Source organism: Oncorhynchus gorbuscha, linkage group LG12 (genome assembly GCF_021184085.1).
Source record: "Oncorhynchus gorbuscha isolate QuinsamMale2020 ecotype Even-year linkage group LG12, OgorEven_v1.0, whole genome shotgun sequence".
Classification (NCBI taxonomy): Eukaryota; Metazoa; Chordata; class Actinopteri; order Salmoniformes; family Salmonidae; genus Oncorhynchus; species Oncorhynchus gorbuscha.
The window spans coordinates 29,937,371-29,958,526 of NC_060184.1; the positions used below are offsets into that span (position 1 = coordinate 29,937,371).

At 42.5% G+C, this 21,156-nt stretch overlaps 1 protein-coding gene across 7 annotated transcripts in view; it reads left to right on the forward strand.

Moving 5' to 3' along the window:
- LOC123990855 (nesprin-2-like) overlaps positions 1-21,156 on the forward strand; it is a 253,676-nt gene that overhangs the window by 44,707 nt on the left and 187,813 nt on the right. For 6 of the 7 annotated variants that reach the window (XM_046291782.1, XM_046291785.1, XM_046291783.1 and 3 more), the window contains 14 exons: positions 1,751-1,840; positions 2,054-2,167; positions 2,609-2,746; positions 3,965-4,129; positions 4,748-4,860; positions 7,693-7,861; positions 8,315-8,411; positions 8,944-9,125; positions 10,971-11,135; positions 11,465-11,602; positions 17,963-18,064; positions 18,496-18,654; positions 19,850-20,008; positions 20,320-21,012. In XM_046291782.1, the coding sequence (XP_046147738.1) occupies positions 1,751-1,840; positions 2,054-2,167; positions 2,609-2,746; positions 3,965-4,129; positions 4,748-4,860; positions 7,693-7,861; positions 8,315-8,411; positions 8,944-9,125; positions 10,971-11,135; positions 11,465-11,602; positions 17,963-18,064; positions 18,496-18,654; positions 19,850-20,008; positions 20,320-21,012 (2,484 nt within the window). The remainder of the gene's footprint in view (positions 1-1,750; positions 1,841-2,053; positions 2,168-2,608; positions 2,747-3,964; positions 4,130-4,747; positions 4,861-7,692; positions 7,862-8,314; positions 8,412-8,943; positions 9,126-10,970; positions 11,136-11,464; positions 11,603-17,962; positions 18,065-18,495; positions 18,655-19,849; positions 20,009-20,319; positions 21,013-21,156) is intronic. The other variant, XM_046291786.1, reaches the window with a different exon arrangement.

Below are 21,156 nucleotides of genomic sequence, written 5' to 3' on the forward strand. Positions count from 1 at the left end.
TGTCAAAATTATGTAAAATTCTGGCAAATTAGTTCGCAACGAGCCAGGCTGCCCAAACTGTTGCATATACCCTGACTCTGTGTGCAATGAACGCAAGAGAAGTGACACAATTTCACTTGGTTAATATTGCCTGCTAACCTGGATTTCTTTTTGCTAAATATGCAGGTTTAAAAATATATACTTCTGTGTATTGATTTTAAGAAAGACATTGATGTTTATGGTTAGATACAGTCGTGCAACGATTGTGCTTTTTTCACAAATGCACTTTTGTTAAATCATCCCCCGTTTGGCGAAGTTGGATTCCTTTGTTAGGAAGAAATAGTCTTCACACTCGCAACGAGCCAGGCGGCCCAAACTGCTGCATATACACTGACTCTGTTGCAAGAGAAGTGACACATTTTCCTGAGTTATCAGGAAATATTAACTAAATATGCAGGTTTAAAAATATATACTTGTGTATTGATTTTAAGAAAGGCATTGATGTTTATGGTTAGGTACACGTTGGAGCAACGACAGTCCTTTTTCGCGAATGCGCACTGCATCGATTATATGCAACGCAGGACACGAAGGATAAACTAGTAATATAATCAACCATGTGTAGTTAACTAGTGATTGATTGATTGATTGTTTTTTTAAAGATAAGTTTAATGCTAGTTAGCAACTTACCTTGGCTACTTACTGCATTTGTGTAACAAGCAGGCTCCTCGTGTAGTGCAATGTAAAGCAGGTGGTTAGAGCATTGGACTAGTTAACCATAAGGTTGCAAGATTGAATCCCCGACCTGACAAGGTAAAAATCTGTCGTTCTGCCCCTGAACAAGGCAGTTAACCCACCGTTCCTAGGCCGTCATTGAAAATAAGAATGTGTTCTTAACTGACTTGCCTAGTTAAATAAAATCTATGATGACTCTACATGGATGGACCTTCATCATAGATTTAGGATCAAGGATATCCCTACCGGCCAAACTCTCCCTAACCCGGACGATGCTAAGCCAACTGTGCGTCGCCCCATGGACCTCCCGGTCGTGGCCGGTTGGGTCTCTGGTGGCACAGCTTGCACTGCGATGTAGTGCCTTAGACCACTGCGCCACCCGGGAGGCCACAGCAGCCTATTTTGAAGTTGGCCACCATTCATTTCAATGTGGAGGAACTCAATTGAAATGTCATAGACTCATCATAGATTTTGTGTAAAATCAATCACAGCAGCCTATTTTGAAGTTGGCCACCATTCATTTCAATGTGGAGGAACTAAATAGATTTTTAAAAAGGAGGCGAGAGAGGACAGAGAAGAGATACTCAAGTGACGGTGCTGGCTAGCTCAGTGCTGCCCCCTCTCATTGGGTAACTCAAGTTGAAGGTCGACCAGGCTACTAAAGCTGCCATTACAAACTATATTATTATCTATTTTTTCTGTAGGTTGATTTTTAAAATAATTAGTTCAAGGACATACATCTGTTGTATTGGGGGCAATTATTGGTGCCATGATTGTCGTCCAATTTTTATTTATTTACATGAAGATTGCCAACAAAGATTTTTTTCGGTTACTACAATGGGGGATCCTGTTTTCTAAAAACAATGCCTGCAGTACCACAGTCGGCCTTGAACTTTCGTGGCTTCAATGAGAGGGGGCTGTCATTCTCCCCTGGTCCATCCAGATTCCTGCACTGTAATGTTTCTCTCATTTCTTCTTCCTCCTCCTCCTTTTCATTTTCCTCCTCTTCTTCTCTCCTCTTGTTGGTGGGGTGGTGCAGCTGTTCACCCAGGCCCAGCCCCCCTGCCTTTCTCCTATCAATCTGCCCTCTCACTTCACCCCTGCCATCGCTGTCTCTCCCCTGCACCAGGTACACTGTGCATGCACTTATTTGGCAGCACAAAACTACCTAAACATTATTATAGCAGGTTTGATAGGATTTACCCCTTATGTTGGATTTTCAAACTTCCACCTATCACATTGCAATGATGTCAATGGGAGACTAAGTAAAAATGAGTGACAGAGTGAATTGTGCATGAATGAGTGATTGATATTGCCTTCTTTTGTAATGTTATGATCCCAGGCCTCACCCAATCGAAGGGCCCGGGAGGTGACCTGCTGGCTACAACGGGCCTATCAGGAGCTGCTGGAGGTGTGGGCCTCCACGGAGAAAAAAGCCTATGCAGAGCGGTATCAGGTTAGACCTTTTTCACACTATCATGCTGTCCCAAACTTTAAGCGATAGTTCACTCAATTAGTCTTTTGTCGATTAATCCACTGTTATTACAGTCCCAATTTTTCAGCAGTCAAGTTTTCAAGATGGAGCACTTTCACTACAAAATGCATCATCCCAGTTTATGCTCTTCTGAAAGTGCTTCATCTTGAAAACTTGACTGAAATGTCAGGCCAGCTCAGCTCACTTTTATTAACCTGAGCTGTGCTGAAACTGCTGAAATAGACAAAGTGAAAGCCAGCACAGTACGGTTCACGTCTGTATGACCATTGTGTGGCCAACCAAATGTTGAATCCGAGTCCTTCACGTGACTGCATTAGCCAACTGAGCTAAAGCCGATCTGCTAGACTCTGTCTCATATATTGTACATAATGTTTTCCTATGGGATGTCTATGTGGACTTCAGGCATTCCAGGCATTTGCGGTCTCCTTCAGTGAGCAGCGACGGCCAGTGATGCCCCTGTTGGGAGCCATGCGACGCTGCCCGGAGCCCAGCGAGGAGCAACGTGCCCTAAGAGCAGCCTGGGACTGCATGGAAGAGAAGGTGAGAGATATTCAGGAAGTAAACTGAAATTCCAAGTCAATATAATTAAAAAGGGCAACCAATTGCCTCACCACAGTCACCATTGGGAGTGTGTAGAAGTTGCCCCTGTAATACCATTAGATATTCTATTTATATTTTGTGCCTTCAGAAAGTATTCACACCCGTTACAGCCTGAATTTTAAATGGATTAAATTGAGATTTAGTGTCACTGTGTCACACAATACCCCATAATGTCAAAGTGGAATTATGTTTTTATAAATTTGTACAAATTAATAAAAAATGAACATTTAATGAATGAATTATGAATTTAAAACAGTTACAGAGTTTAATGGCTGTGATAGGAGAAAACTTAGGATGGATCAACAACATTGTAGTTACTCACAATACTAATCTAAATGACAGAATGAAAAGAAGAAAACCTGTACAGAAGATAAACATTCCAAAACATCCTATTTGCAATAAGGAACTAAAGTAAAACTGCAAAAAATGTGGCAAAAATAAGAACTTAATGTCCTGAATACATAGCGTTATATTTGTGGTCAAATCCAACACAACACATTACTGAGTATCACTCTTCATACTTTCAAGCATGGTGGCGGCTCCATCATGTTATGGGTATGCTTGTCATCGGCAAGGACTAAGGAGTTTTTTAGGATAAAAGAAACAGAATAGAGCCAAGCAAAATCCTAGACAAATGTACCTTCCAGCAGGTCAATAACCTAAAACACAAGGCAAAATATACACTTGACTTGCTTACCAAGATGACAAAAAGCTGTCAAGCAATGATAAACAACCAGTTTGACTGAGCAATAATTGAAGAAGAATAATGTGCAAATATTGTACAATTCAGGTGTGCAAAGCTCTTAGAGACGTACCCAGAAAGACTCACAGCTGTAATCGCTGCCAAAGATGATTCTAACTCTATTCCGAGGTCTGAATACTTGAGATATTGTAAATTCTATATTTCTGTATTTCATTTTCAATACATTTGCGCCAATTTCTAAAAACATGTTTTCACATTGTCATTATGGGGTATATTGTGTTTAGATGGTTGAGACATTTTTCAATTTAATACATTTTGAATTCAGGCTGTAACACAACATAATGTGGAAAAGTCAAGAGGTATGCAGGCACTGCATATTTTTTTGTACACATGACCACCTGCTCTTCTAATTCCTGTGTGTGTGTTTGTGTTTGTGTATTTGTGCTCTCCTATAGCTGCGACAGTGTAAGGCTGAGCTGGATACGTATCTCCCTGCGCCAATGGACTTTGTCGGGGCATGGCTTCACCGTATGGAGGCAGTACTATCTGAAGAGGGAGGAAATGCTCAGGACCACGCCTGTGCTGCCAAAGAAGCTAGAGTCAAACAGGAAAAACTCAAGGTCTCTTTCCTTTTCCTTCTCTCTCATAGAGATATCATAGAGAAAGATAGAGGTCTTTCTACAAAGCTTGTTTCAGCATGGGCAGCGCAATTGGAGGCTTTCACCATTTTAATGTAGCCAACTGGGTGGGACTTCCTATGGGTTAAGGGAGTGATCCCAGAATTATATCCAGGTCAGGAGGAGGGATCAGCCAATAAATTATACTCCTGATCTAACATTTCAGCACAGTAGGGGGCAGTAAATCATCAAATGTAGCTTTGTCTGTTCAGACCTTTCACACTCTAGCACAATGGTATGCAGCTTTTCTGGTAGTTTACAAACTGCCAAGAAATTATAGAAGTTGGAGAAGAAAGAATTGACTACTTTCAAATGGAGATAGGGTATCCCTCAGTGGCACTCCCCACGCTGTCACAGAAGTGATAATGGCAAAGATGGGCTCTCTTTGCTCTATCTCTTCAAAACTGTCTAAAGAATGTTGTTCCCGGTAAATTAAACTATACTTGTTTGAAATTGACTACATTGACTACATTGAAGATCAGTGCAGCATCGAAGACGCTTGATACATACAGCCCCTGCATGTAAATTTGTATAATTTTACGATCATGCATTCTCCCCCAGAATTCAATGGTTGAGTTGAGCAGCCACCTCAACATCCTTCACACGTTCTGCAACCAGGCTGAGACCGGTGCTGTACTCGTGCCTGTGGAGAAGTTAGATGAAATCAAGAGACGGTGGGTATAGCGGGCACAACTTCCCTTGGAACAGTGATCACTTCCTGTCTGAAACAACCTGATTGGCCCAGATGGAAAAGTTGTATGATAGCCATGATGATGAAAATATTGCTAGTTTTGGGACCTGTAAAATAGCAGATAGACTTCCATCAAAACTAGATGCATATTTTTTATAGAATACGACACTTTTTTAGTGAGCTGACAGTAGTTTGTAATCAAACATAGTGAATACAGAGTGCAAAAGCAGGGCTGACTGAAGTTATTTACAATGAAGGGCAGTGTGGCCTGAGTGGTCTAGAGTAGGGGTTTCCAACCATGGGGGGGTTGGGACCTTCCTTGATTTAATGTTTTTTATAGAAACATGCCTGAGGAAGACACGACTCTGATGCACATGGGAATATACAGTGCCTTCGGAAAGTATTCCGACCACTTGATTTTTTCCCCCATTTTGTTACGTTACAGCTTAATCTAAAATAGATTAAAACAAAAGCAAATCCTCCGCAATCAACACACAAAAGCCCATAATGACAAAGCGAAAACAGGTTTTTAGAAATGTTTTTTTATATAAGTATTCAGACCCTTTCCTATGAGACTCGAAGTTGAGCACAGGTGCATCCTGTTTCCATTGATCATCCTTCAGATGTTTCTACAACTTGATTGGAGTTCATCTGTGGTAAATTCAATTGATTGTACATAATTTGGAGATGTCCGAGCAAAACCCATGCCAAGAGGTCGAAGGGATTGTCCGTAGAGCTCCGAGACAGGATTGTGTCGAGCCACAGATCTGAGGAAGGGTACCAACACATGTTTGCAGCATTGAAGGTGCCCAAGAACACAGTGGCCTCCATCATTCTTAAATGGAAGAAGATTGGAACCACCTAGAATCTTCTGGAGCTGGCCGCCCGGTCAAACTGAGCAATCGGGGGAGAAAGGCCTTTGTCAGGGAGGTGACCAAGAACCCAAATGGTCACTCTGATAGAGCTCTAGAGTTCCTCTGTGGAGATGGGAGAACCTTTCAGAAGGACAACCATCTCTGCAGCACTCTACCAATCAGACCTTTATGGTAGAGTAGCCAGACGGAAGCCACTCCTCAGTAAAAGGCACATGACAGCCCACTTGGGGTTTGCCAAAAGCCACCTAAAGACTTTCAGACCATGAGAAACAAGATTCCCTGGTCTGATGAAACCAAGGATGAACTCTTTGGCATGAATGGCAATTGTCATGTCTGGAGATAACCTGCCACCATCCCTATGGTGAAGCATGGTGGTGGCAGCATCATGCTGTGGGGATGTTTTTCAGCAGCAGGGATTGGGAGATTAGTCAGGATCGAGGCAAAGATGAACGAAGCAAAGTACAGAGAGATCCTTGATGAAAACCTGCTCCAGAGCGCTCTACCTCAGACTGGGGCAAAGGTTCACCTTCCAACAGGACAATGACCCTAAGCACACAGTCAAGACAACGCAGTAATGTCTTTTAATGGCCCAGCCTGAACCCGATCGAACATCTCTGGAGAAACCTTAAAATAGCTGTGTAGCAATGCTCCCCATCCAACCTGACAGAGCTCAAGAGAATCTGTAGAGAAGAATAGTGGTGTGCCAAGCTTGTAGCGCCATACCTAAGAAGACTCAAGGCTGGAATCGCTGCCAAAGGTGCTTCAACATAGTACTGAGTAAGGTACTTGTGTAAATGTGATATTTTTTTTTTTTAGCAAACATTTCCTAAAACTTGTTTTTGCTTTGTCATTATGGAGTATTATGTTTAGATTGATGAGGGAAATAAACTATTTAATACGTTTTAGAATAAGGCTGTACCCTAACAAAATGTGGAAACAGTCAAGGAGTCTGAATACTTTCCGAAAGCACTGTAATTTGGTTTGGCTCTATGACATTCAGAAGCTGATCTTCTAAAGTCAAGCAGTCAAAGAAATGGGACTAATACAATACGTGACTCTGTCGCTATCAATTGATCTATTCACTTTCTGTAAAAGATAATACGTACAATTAAATTGAGAGCTCATATAAATGGTTAGCATTAATCATTTATATGAGCTGGCACAGCCAGAAGAGGACTGGCCACCCCACATAGCCTGGTTCCTCTCTAGGTTTCTTCCTAGGTTTTGGCCTTTCTAGGGAGTTTTTCCTATCCACCGTGCTTCTACACCTGCATTGCTTGCTGTTTGGGGTTTTAGGCTGGGTTTCTGTACAGCACTTTGAGATATCAGCTGATGTACGAAGGGCTATATAAATAAAGTTGATTTGATTAAATAGCCTACCTGAAAGATGTCGAGTCTTGTTTAACCATGCAGAATTGCAGGGGGTGGCGTGATATTTTTGACGTGAAAAAGGGGACCTTGGGGGAAAGAAAGGTGGGAATGCCTGGCCCAGAGGTTAGTTCTGCCTCAGCAAACACATGTACTGTAGGTGTAGGTACTGGGTACAAGTCTCTCCCACTGCCTGTTTAACACACACTCTCCTGCCGTCTTTTCTGTCCCCTCTGCTGACTGTCCTATTAATGAACTGTCCTATTAATGAACTGTCCTATTAATGAAAACATCAAATACAAAATGAGTGGGTGGAAAAAATAGGCAGTTCACTAAATTATCTGGCATTTCCATTACATTTCCCAAACCTGCAATGTATGTTGTACTAAACTCACAGGTAATGAACTGTATCACTCTGCACCATGTCATTCCTGACACCTGGGTCGTGGGCACACAACAGAAACATTTCAAATGTTTTGCAACAAAAATGAGCATTTCCTGTTGGATAAGTCCAGGTTGTCCCTCCATGTTTCTGTCTTTTCCCTTATGTTTGTTATGCTTTCTTACCACAGTTTCACCAACGCCCGTGTCACGGCTAAGTATCACGGGATCAAACTGGAATACCGGGAGCACCGGCACACCGTCCTGGATCTATTGGCTCGAATTGGTGCCAAGTTACACTCCTGGAAAGGGCCCTACAGCTCTCAGGATGCAGTGCGTCTGCTCCTACAGGACTGGCATGTGAGTTGGCTGGGCCTCTGTCCAAAAATGTGCTCAATACTCTGCCCCTGGCTGTGCATCATGGCACTGCAGTGAGGGGTAGTGGATTCACTGTTTGTGATCGATGTGCATGTATCGATGTGCATGTTTGAGATCAGTGATTCTGATCTACAAGTCACCTTACATCCCAAGTTACTACTCATTATGTCATCAAGATTAGCAATTGTCTTACATCAGATCCCAGTGTGGTCCCACTCGGCGAACTCTCTAGATAAACATCCAGTTTCAGTTTAAATTAGACTTGTACATTTAAAAAAAACTTTAATCAAAGTTAACCAGTTAATACATTTGTCTAACTATTCACATTGATACAACGCAATTACTTTGATGAAGTTGAAACAACAAGGAAGCACATTTTTACTCGTAAGGCTTTTTACTCAATGGTTTTGTATGAATCATATTATTTTATCTCAGGACACAGTGGATCGCCAATGTCTAGTTTCTCATCTGGTGGATGCCCTCCAAAAATTGAAACAGACAGCCAGCACTTACACAAGCAAGGCAGCTCTGGGTAAGGTGTGTGTGTGTGTGTGCTCTTCTATAGCTGCGACAGTGTAAGGCTGAGCTGGATACGTGTGCGAAAGAAAATACTGTTATTTGTGTACTCACTGTATATGTGTGTGAGTGACTGTGTGAGAATAAACATGTCTGTACGAGAGAAATAGCCTTATGAGTTTTCAGTGTGTACGATGGAATTCATCCTGAATACATTTCGTAACGGTTTGTACTGAACAACACGTTTCCCCTAAACAGTGCTCATCGTTCTTCAAGAGTCATCGAAGCGGGTTTTCTCCTGTAGGGTGTGTGTAGCGGGCTGTGACCTATCGAAATCGCAAAACTCATGCAGCACACTGTACACAATCTCCCTTTGGACCACCATGATCACAACCTTCAAATGGTTGTTCAGAGCAGCATTGTTGCTATTGAATTAAACGATGCACATCGTTGTGTCCTGCTGAGCGAGGCCCACAGTAGGATTCTAGCCTCCAATGACACCACCCTGATAAACCTGGACCCTAAACCTTTTGTATTCCACTCCCCAGGTGAGGATGCCCAGCTTGTCAGTAGGCAGGTGAAGGAGGCAGAGAGTGACACGGCCACGAGCACAGAGGAAGTGGCGTTAGTGAAAGGCACCATGGGACGTGTGTTGAGTACCTGGGAGGCCTACAGCAAGAATCTCCCCCCCCTACAGACGTGGCTGGCTCAGGAGTCCTCTGGGACAGAGGTACAGGTCCCACTCTAGTTGGCCCCCATACCCTACATCAGGGGAAAGAAACTCAGGTCCCTGAAGAGCTGCAGTGTGCGCAAAGTTTTTGTTTTAGCCCAGCTCTAACACACCAGTCAACTTCAGTTGGGATCACCAGGAAACAAAGGTCCCTTATTGGGAAGTTTTAGGGGAGACCAGGAACCAAAGTAACAGTTTTGGGCCTTTGCTTAGTATAAAAATAATATTTGAGGTAGATTCATGATATTTTATACAAACATACACATCTTAGCTACCATTACACACTGTAACGAAGTTTCTAGGACATTCCAGCTGTTTACAATTCAACCCAAAAGTGGTGGAAGTGAAATGTTGCTCTTGTATGTTTTACAAGGTTAATTGTTACAGGCTGCAGGGTTATTGTTACACTGTCTTCAATGGTAAAAGGCACCATGGGACCAAAAACTGAATAGCCAAAATTAATACATTTTACATAAGCTACTTTTAGCATGAATACATATTATTTGGACATCTTTACATGGTGTCATCTTAGTTGTCACGTTGGTATAAAGGGATTGGGAGAAAGGCACAGGAATGCGTATTAAGGGTTTTTTATTTCCCAAATTACAGCATGCCGTGTAAAGGCACAGAGACGAAGACAAAACAAACACGTATACAAAACATAGGGTTGAAACCCAAACAAAAGAGCAAGGAGTACTTTGAATAAATAACACAAGCGCACAATGATACCACACGGGACGAGACCCATAATAATCTGCGCAATACACGCAACACGAAAGCCAAAACACCACAGCACAGGTACTCACACGACCAACGGACATTGTAACAATAATCGACCTGACAAAGGTGAACAAAGGACACACTTATACAATTACTAATCAATGGGAATAGGGACCAGGTGTGCGTAATGACAGATCCGGAGGGATCCGTGACAGCTGTACTGCCAAACTTCATGTAAAGAAGTGACATTTTATATATTATTTTGTGAATGTGTCTAAATACCATAAAAGGGCATTGAATTTTAGGACTGTGGTTAATTGTAACAAATGTTACAAATGTTACAATTAACCCCCATTACAAATCTGAGCCTAATCTGAGTCTTGTGAGAAAATACAACAATAATTATTGTCATCGATTATATCAATCAAAAAATGACATGATTAGATACATGGAGACTGCTCCACAAGTCAATAATTAAGAGAGACCGCAAGAATATTTAGAATTAATAAAACAATACAACAAAATAATTTATGGATTTCAGTAAAACTTCCTGGGCATGTAAATCCACTAACCAAACATTAGCACATTGAATAACAGCTTTCTAAGTTATTTCTAATTTGAGTTATGGAGTTGTTACTTTGTGCCCCGTGTTACTTTGTCTCCCCTACCTCCTCATTTAAAAATAGTTTTCCTCTTTCTTGTCTACATGACACAGGACGGATTCAACTAATCATGGGGCTGATGATTAGTTGATGAGTTGAATCAGATGTGTTATTACTGGGATAGAAAGCCTTGAGAGCTAACATCTTAGAGCATGGCGCTTGTAACGCCAGGGTAGTGGGTTCGATCCCCGGGACCACCCATACGTAGAATGTATGCACACATGACTGTAAGTCGCTTTGGATAAAAGCGTCTGCTAAATGGCATATATTATATTATTATTTTATCTTGTTTGATCAGTATTTAATGTAGATTTCTGGTAAAATGAATTTTCAGTTTGCAAATTTATTGCAAGTAGTCTACATATTGAAAATATAATACTTTCTTATGGCAAATACAACATATTAATCTTGTGTGAAATGTTCTGTTGGAAAGCTTGACCCTACAGTCTCTCCAACCCTTTAGGGGACATCCCAGCAGGTGTCCCAGTGGAGCACCCTGCAGGCCTACCTGAACGAGGTGGGTAACTTCCTCATCGAGGTCACAGACCCATCTACCAGCAAAGCCCTGGTAGCTGAACTTAGTAAGCTGAACATGCAGTGGGCCGCCTACATGAAGAGGACTATGTTTGTGAGTGCAATTGTCCCCTATACAAACCTTTCTGATCTTTTCACCATCCATTTGCTGGTTGTTATTTGTGTATGTAAGTGGAAGTTGTTCAGCGTAACCTTGCTTGAGATCGGGGTTGTGTTACATTAAAGGTTTTAGAAGGTTTTGCAACGGAACACGAAAATAAGCATTTCCTATTGGTCAAGTCCAGGGTAGTCCCTCTCTGTTTCAGTTTTCTTTCTTCAGGCCTAATGAATATGACCCTGAGGACTAGCTCCCAGAAATAATGGCCAGGCTTTACCACAGCGACCTAAAGATGTGTCTGGTCTGAATCCTCTTGTGTTAACTAGGGGGTATCGAACCAGCCCAGTGCTGGTCCTCTGAGCATCCAGGCGGTACAGGCTCTGGCCCAAGAGGCAGGCTGGGTGCTGAGGGAGCGCCTAGAGGTGGAGTCTGTCCCACTGAAAGCCTACAAGAAGAGGGTGCAGGTACAGTACTCTCCTGGGTGAGATTTCCCCTAGATACAGATCTAGGATCAGCTTCCCTTCCCCCAATCCTAACCTTAACCATTAGTGGGGAAAATGCTGACCCAAGATCAGCATCAAAGGGCAAGTTCACCCTACACTGGTATGCAACATTTGACATTTTAGTCATTTAGCAGACACGCTTATCCAGAGTGTCTTACAGTTAGCATATTCATCTTAAGATAGCTAGGTGGGACATCCACATATCACAGGCATACAAAGTACAGTGTCAGTGGACTCAGTGCTAGAAGGGGGGGCGCGTCAAGTGCTGATTCCTTTTTATATATTTTTTTAATTGGGGGGTGGGAGGTGAGGAGGAGGGTCGGTAAGAAATTAATTGAAGGTTAATTGGGAGGTTGAAGTCGGCAAGTACGAAGAGCAGTGAGCCATCATCAGGATACGAGATTATCAAGGTGTCAAGCTGATTGAGGAACTCTCCAAGGGTCCCTGATGGGCGATAGATGACAAAAATGTTAAGCTTGAGTGGACATGTGACAGCATGGAATTCAAAGGAGGAGGTGGACAGGTGAGAGAGGGAGAAAAGAGAAAATCTCCACTTGAAATGATAGACCTATGCCACCACCGCGACAACGAGATGCTCTCGGACTATGAGAGAAAACGTAGTCAGATGAAGAAAGAGCAGCTGGAGTAGCAGTGTTCTCTGGGGTGATATACATGTCTCAGTCAGGGCCAAAAAGTTAAGGGACTAAGAACTCTACGTTCTTGACCGCAGATCGGCAGTTCCAAACGCTGCGAGAGACCCGAAATTCCACATGAGTTATGTGTGCAGTGTACACTAAATTAGAAGTGTTCCAGCCAAGGGGCGGGGAGTGTCTGTAAAGCCTACAGGGAGAGGTGCAAACAGGTATAGAAAACACACACATAAACTCAGCAAAAAAAGAAACGTCCCCTTTTCAGGACCTTGTCTTTCAAAGATAATTCGTAAAAATCCAAAAAACGTCACATATCCTCATTGTAAAGGGTTTAAACACGGTTTCCCATGTTTGTTCAATTAACCACAAACAATTCATGAATACGCACCTGTGGAATGGTCGTTAAGACACTAACAGCTTACAGACACTAAAGAGGCCTTTCTACTGACTCTACAAAACACCAAAAGAAAGATGCCCAGGGTCCCTGCTCATCTGCATGAATGTGCCCTAGGCATGCTGCAAGGAGGCATGAGGACTGCAGATAAATTGAGGCATGAGAACTGCAATATATTGCAATGTCCGTACTATGGGACGTCTAAGACAGCGCGACAGGGAGACAGGAAGGACAGCTGATCGTCCTCGCAGTGGCAAACCACGTGTAACAACACCTGCACAGGATCGGTACATCCGAACATCACACCTGCGGGACAGGTACAGGATGGCAACAACAACTTCCCGAGTTACACTAGGAACGCACAATCCCTCCATCGGTGCTCAGACTGTCCGCAATAGGCTGAGAGAGGCTGGACTGAGGGCTTGTAGGCCTGTTGTAAAGCAGGTCCTCACCAGACATCACCGGCAACAACGTCGCCTATGGGCACAAACCAACCGTCGCTGGACCAGACAGGACTGGCAAAAAGTTATTTTCACTGATGAGTCGCAGTTTTGTCTCAACAGGGGTGATGGTCGGATACACGTTTATCGTAGAAGGAATGAGCGTGACACCGAGGCCTGTACTCTGGAGCAGGATTGATTTGGAGGTGGAGGGTCCGGCATGGTCTGGGGCGGTGTGTCACAGCATCATCGGACTGAGCTTGTTGTCATTGTAGGCAATCTCAACGCTGTGCGTTACAGGGAATACCTCCTCTCTCATGTGGTACCCTTCCCTGCAGGCTCACCCTGACATGACCCTCCAGCATGACAATGCCACCAGCCATACTGCTCGTTCTGTGCGTGATTTCCTGCAAGACAGGAATGTCAGTGTTCTGCCATGGCCAGCGAAGAGCCCGGATCTCAATCCCATTGAGCACGTTTGGGACCTGTTCGATCGGAGGGTGAGGGCTAGGGCCATTCCCCCCAGAAATGTCCGGGAACTTGCAGGTGCCTTGGTGGAAGAGTGGGGTAACATCTCATAGCAAGACTGGTAAATCTCATGCAGTCCATGAGGAAGAGATGCACTGCAGTACATAATGCAGCTTGTGGCCACACCAGATACTGACTGTTACTTTTGATTTTGACCCACCCCCCTTTGTTCAGGGACACATTATTCAATTTCTGTTAGTCATGTGAGTGGAACTTGATCCGTTTATGTCTCAGTTGTTGAATCTTGTTATGTTCATACAAATATTTACTCATGTTAAGTTTGCTGAAAATAAACGCAGTTGACGTTTCTTTTAGTTTAGTTGCCAAGACGACAAAAATGTGATCATCTGAAAATAACTAGCTAAGATACTCAAGTCAGAGAGTGGTGTGGAGACTTCCTTTCTTTCCTTCTTTGAATAACTCCACAGAACACCTCGGCAGACAACTACAATGAGACTTTCTCAATTTGTCTTTCCTTCATTCCTCGTATTCTCTCTAATCACCTTTTCGAAAACCATTGGAGAAGAAGGTCTGACGTGAGGGATCTGGAGTCTTCTCCTCTAATTTAAAAGGAGCCATAGAGCCAGACTTACTAATGGGTTTGCACCAGTGGTGTAGTGCTATTTTTGTAGGTGAGAGAGCTCGACATGAATTCGCATTCATTCGCATAAATTCCTAAATCGGAGTTTGTACCGACAGATGTATCCTATTGAATAGCCTAATATGATAGAATATGTATAAAATGCATCCTCTAATTGCAACATCTGCCTATGCCTACACATATTGTCTCTAGAACATTTTAGATTTTTAATGCCCTCAAACACCAAGTTAGGCATACTTCATGTCAAAATACAGCATCAACACTCTCAGTCGTGAATATTAATTCATGGGCATATGCATTTAGATCTTTCATGAGCGGATTAGAATAGATGGTGGTAAGTACAGTGCCTTGCGAAAGTATTCGGCCCCCTTGAACTTTGCGACCTTTTGCCACATTTCAGGCTCCAAACATAAAGATATAAAACTGTATTTTTTGTGAAGAATCAACAACAAGTGGGACACAATCATGAAGTGGAACGACATTTATTGGATATTTCAAACTTTTTTAACAAATCAAAAACTGAAAAATTGGGCGTGCAAAATTATTCAACCCCTTTACTTTCAGTGCAGCAAACTCTCTCCAGAAGTTCAGTGAGGATCTCTGAATGATCCAATGTTGACCTAAATGACTAATGATGATAAATACAATCCACTTGTGTGTAATCAAGTCTCCGTATAAATGCACCTGCACTGTGATCACTAGTCTCAGAGGTCCATTAAAAGCGCAGAGAGCATCATGGAGAACAAGGAACACACCAGGCTGGTCCGAGATACTGTTGTGAAGAGGTTTAAAGCCGGATTTGGATACAAAAATATTTCCCAAGCTTTAAACATCCCAAGGAGCACTGTGCAAGCGATAATATTGAAATGGAAGGAGTATCAGACCACTACAAATCTACCAAGACCTGGCCGTCCCTCTAAACTTTCAGCTCATACAAGGAGAAGACTGATCAGAGATGCAGCCAAGAGGCCCATGATCACTCTGGATGAACTGCAGAGATTTACAGCTGAGGTGGGAGACTCTGTCCATAGGACAACAATCAGTCGTATATTGCACAAATCTGGCCTTTATGGAAGAGTGGAAAGAAGAAAGCCATTTCTTAAAGATATCCATAAAAAGTGTCGTTTAATGTTTGCCACAAGCCACCTGGGAGACACACCAAACATGTGGAAGAAGGTGCTCTGGTCAGATGAAACCAAAATTGAACTTTTTGGCAACAATGCAAAACGTTATGTTTGGCGTAAAAGCAACACAGCTCATCACCCTGAACACACCATCCCCATTGTCAAACATGGTGGTGGCAGCATCATGGTTTGGGCCTGCTTTTCTTCAGCAGGGACAGGGAAGATGGTTAAAATCGATGGGAAGATGGATGGAGCCAAATACAGGACCATTCTGGAAGAAGACCTGATGGAGTCTGCAAAAGACCTGAGACTGGGACGGAGATTTGTCTTCCAACAAGACAATGATCCAAAACATAAAGCAAAATCTACAATGGAATGGTTAAAAAATAAACATGGCCAAGTCAAAGTCCAGACCTGAATCCAATCGAGAATCTGTGGAAAGAACTGAAAACTGCTGTTCACAAATGCTCTCCATCCAACCTCACTGAGCTCGAGCTGTTTTGCAAGGAGGAATGGGAAAACATTTCAGTCTCTCGATGTGCAAAACTGATAGAGACATACCCCAAGCGACTTACAGCTGTAATTGCAGCAAAAGGTGGCGCTACAAAGTATTAACTTAAGGGAGCTGAATAATTTTGCACGCCCAATTTTTCAGTTTTTGATTTGTTAAAAAAGTTTGAAATATCCAATAAATGTCGTTCCACTTCATGATTGTGTCCAACTTGTTGTTGATTCTTCACAAAAAATACAGTTTTCTATCTTTATGTTTGAAGCCTGCAATGTGGCATAAGGTCGCAAAGTTCAAGGGGGCCGAATACTTTCGCAAGGCACTGTAACTATTAGCCTTTCTTGTATTGTCAATCAAAGTATATATCCTGCCTAGTGGTGTGCTCTGTTGGGTCTGGCGCATTATATATATTTTTTTACGATTCAGCTTCAGATAACCATCTTAAAATCTCTTTAGAAATGTGGAGGTGTTTTTGGTGTGACATTCACTTTATATGCCTACAAGCAATGCGTTCATATTTGGTTCTGTTATGTAAAATGCAAAAGAATCATTATGTGATCTTGCGAGACATTTATTCCGTTTTGATCTAACTTTACTAAACCACCAGCACTGTTTAAATTCATTTTTTTTAAATTTTACCTTTATTTAACCAGGCAAGTAGTTAAGAACATATTCTTATTTTCAATGAATGTTAACTGTTCCCAGTTAACCCACTGGTTTTGAACTAACAACCTAGTCCAACGCTCTAACCACTAGGCTACGCTGTGAGAAGTGATACTCCTCTATGTGTAATGACGATAATAATAAATGATGACTGGACTATTAGGTGTATGCAACAGATATTGATGAGTGTTATTTTAAGTGATTGGAACGCTCTTCGTGGTGCTGAAAGGACAGCGCCAGGATTGCGTAATGATTTTAAAGAAGTTCAACCAACTTGTGGTGCTGAAGGATAGCTGAAGCATACCTCTGCCATTCAGCCAGTTCAGAAACAAAAATAATTTGCTGTGTAGTCTAATAGGCCTACGAATACATGGTATAGCTATTTGTAGGCTATAGCCTAATGTAAAAACACGTACTGTTTGCGAGGAGAGCTTTAGTTGAGACTAGGCATTTGATTGTATTGTGTAGCTTAGCTTACTGTGCTGTATCATATATACACTTTGATTAGATTAGCGTGAACACATGGTTACAATGTAGGCCTACCCGATTAAAGAACAAAATAAAACAGAACTATCAATTCATATAATTGATTTGCGTAGATTATACATGCTATCAAATCAATTGACCAAGTACACTCTTAAAAAAACAGTGCTATCTAGAACCTAAAACCTTTTTTTTTAGCTTTAAAGAACCCTTTTTGGGTTCCATGTAAAAGCCTTTCCACAGAGGGTTCTAAATGGAACCCAAAATAGTTCTACCTGGAACCAAAAAGGGTTCCACCTGGAACCTAAAAGGGTTTTCTTATGGGGACAACCGAAGCACCCTTTTGGAAGCCTTGTGTGTCTCAACCAATAACCAATATTGGCTAAATATCCCAAGCAGGGCTACAGCAACTTCCAGAGAGGGTCAGGCTCCTTGGGCTTTGAGGTGACCACTCTGGTTTGGGTATCCACTGTGCAGTGCAAGAGGGGGTCCGTGGAGTTTTATGAACATCAAGGCAGACACACAGTGAATTTGGATCCTCAATCTCGTTGGTGTGATGATAAGGTTCATGTGGCTCAACAGCAGATTTTATTTTAAAAGTTCTGATTGGCCATAGTGGTGAAGCCTCTGACAGGCGTCCTCAGTGCACACACGTAGCCTATAGTTCTTCATCATTCTCTCCACCACCAGAGAAAAGACAGGGATGAAACCACCATTTACCTACCTGTAGGCTGCTATATATATTTATTTGGTTTGTCATTCTGATGTTTTACATGGAATTCTAGAGGTATTTAAATTATAATTTATCAGAACACATTTTCCAGAAATACCAGCTTCATGCTCTCCGGCAGCATTACAACCCTAGTTTACACATGGTGCAAAGCACTGTCTTTCATGCCCTTATTTTCTTTCCTATTTTTGTCCCCGCAGCTTTTGAGTAAGAAGATAATGGAGGTGGATTTGGATTCTCTCAGCCCATCCCCAGATTTCCCTGTGGACAAAGTGGAAAAACTCAGACATACACTCCCGGAGGTAGCCCCAATCCCAGTGCCTTTCTGCTGGCCTTTCAAACACAGAGACAGTGCTGTGGATGTGAACGATTTTAGACTAGCGGTTTTAAGATGTTTTTCTAGTGCGCTGGCAGCTGTTACGACAAGAATGTGACTATAAAAAGATTATACAAGAAACAGCATTATGTTTTGATACACGTGGTTATCATTTGTGAACTCGGCTTAAATTCAAATTGAAGTCAGTCAATTCAGGAATCAAACTAATTACAGTCTAATAATTGAAAAAATGGAACCTATTTTCAATTACTTTTCAATAAACTGAAAATGAAAAAACTATTTACATCAAAACAGATTTTAGATTTTAACATTTTAAATTGACTGACTTCAATTCAGATTGAGACCAACTCTAACCCCAACCCTAATCTGCACGTGTGTGTGTGTGTGTATGTGCAGGTTTGGCAGGCGCTGGCCAGAGCGGAAAGGACATGCAGTGATCTACAGAGGGCCACGTCCATGTTAGAGGGCCGTTTGGCCGAGCTGAGTCACTGGGGGACCGAAGCCCTGGAGGTTCACCAGCACCTGGAAGAGAGGAAACCTGGAAGAGAGGCCAAAGTGAGCACCCATAATCTCCTCTCTACTATGATCGTTAGCATACACTACTCGGTGCCGTTACACTTCTTGTTTTTACATGTCGCTGCTTAAGTGGACATGTATCACTATTTACAGTATCAATGTCTTTTTGCTGTCTTCTAGTACCTGCAGATCATGTATTCTAGTACTGGCAGATCATTATTCTAGTACTGGCAGATCATTATTCTAGTACTGGCAGATCATTATTCTAGCACTGGCAGATCATTATTCTAGTACTGGCAGATCATTATTCTAGTACTGGCAGATCATGTATTCTAGTACTGGCAGATCATGTATTCTAGTACTGGCAGATCATGTATTCTAGTACTGGCAGATCATGTATTATAGTACTGGCAGATCATGTACTAGAGTAGTGGCAGATCATGTATTCTAGTACTGGCAGATCATGTATTCTAGTACTGGCAGATCATGTATTCTAGTACTGGAAAATCATGTATTCTGGTACTGGCAGATCATGTATTCTGGTACTGGCAGATCATGTATTCCAGTAGTGACAGATCATATAGGCTACAGGTATTAACTTTATCCCTACCAGCAAACTAAAAACATTCCTAGGACATTAGCTACCATTCCCATTACGTTCTAATAAGACTTTGATTTAACATTTGTGATGGAACATTTTATGTTTGTGCGTTTTTAATTACACATTTCTGTGTTCATGCAAGTGACTGATTGAACGAATTCTCACTATCAGTATCTGCAATTTGGCAGGACGCCCAGAACCTTGTTTTAGGAACATTATCTCAGTTTCAAGGTCTCAGCTTGGAGAGAAGAAGCCTTGTGAGGTATTGGTCTGTTACATGCACGAACCAGTATTGGTCAGTCACATGCATGAACCAAACGTTGATGATTAATGAATTATGATGAATAATGAATAAGCTAAATCATGCAAATATTACTTGTCTGTGTAAGTATATAAGATAACTAACGGGACTGCCCAGTTAGAGCTCCTGATAGATGTTCACTATGGTGCATCAAGTTTGTTGGAACCTCTCCAGTTAACTGTTAATAAACAATGATTGATTTAGATTGAGTGTCTCTGCTGGTATTTTCCACAACATGTGTAGAATTTCCACGACACATTACTTCAAAACATTCCAGAATCGTAAAAATAATGTTTTTGCAACATTTTGTTTGTTTCTCTCATTCCGCACAGGCACTGATCTCTCGTGGCCTGCAGCTTGAGGGCCAAGTGGTGACAGAGGGGCAGGACCTGCAAGTCCTGGTGAAGAAAGCACAGACGAACTCCCCTATTCAGCACCTCAATGCAGCTGCTTTGGAAGACAGAGTCACAGAAGCGGTTGCTCAGGCTCAGGTACTTACAGGAATGGACAATGGATTCACACAGCAGCCATGATTATCTGACATTTCAGGCTAGCTGGGAAGGAAATGGAAGTGCTCCATTTCAGTCTATGGAAAACAGTGTGGGTCGTCATGTTCGACCATTAAACTAGCAGATTATCAATAAATCCAGTTGGTGGCTGTTACATTCCCAAAGACCCAACCCTTAGTTTATGAACATGTTAAGACCTGACTGTAGGCAGATATAGAAATTGAGGAGTGCTCTTTGAAGTTTGTATGTCTCAGTTTCAGAGGTGTTTGCTTTGGGTGTCTTTCCTTTTCCAGGAAATGGTGGAGATGCTTAGCTCCCTGGGGTCAAGGCGAGCTCGGGTCCCGGCGGGGGATGAGCCACCACCCAAGGTGGTAGTCCGCTGGTACTCACTGCCAGAGACCCAGAGGGGTTCATTTGCAACGGCCACAGCCAAGAGCAAGAGTGACGCCAAGCTTGCAACTCAGACACCCCCACATCGGCGGCACACAGAGCCCCATAGCCCACTGCAAGGGGACCGTCTACCCCAGGACATCAGCCAGCAGACAGCCATCATCAAGGCCCTACCACAAAGTCAATCTCACACTCAGGCCCCAACACAGCCTCAAGTTGAAGCATACGCCAAACCCAGTGAAACTCAACCTTTGAAGCAAAGTCACGAAGAGCAAGAGCAGCAGCCTGTGGGTCAATCTTTGTACCATGTTCCCACAGTGTCCCAAACCCAGTCTGAAACAACTCAAAAACAGACCCACATCCCCAAATTCAAAGTTAAAGGCCAGCTGAGGACCCAGAACCCTCCTCATCAGTGTAGCGACCAAGTCTCTCCACACCCACCGTTCATGGTCCATAGCGAGATCTACTCGAAAGCCAAGGCGATGGCTAGGAGCAGGCTGGAGAAGGCCAAGTTTCGCTTGCAAGAGAACATCCAGGAAGCCATCGTACTCTTCAGTGACCGAGAGATGTCTGACTGGCAAGCCAAGAGAAAAGAGGTATGAAATCAAAGAGGTTTTTTCCTTGTCAAAGGTTGCCATTTCCATCTCCATTATTATCACGTGTGTAACTTTGTAATATGTCTGAATAAAGTGTATCTTTATTTAATACCTGTCAAATGTTGTGCAATATAGTAAAAGTTT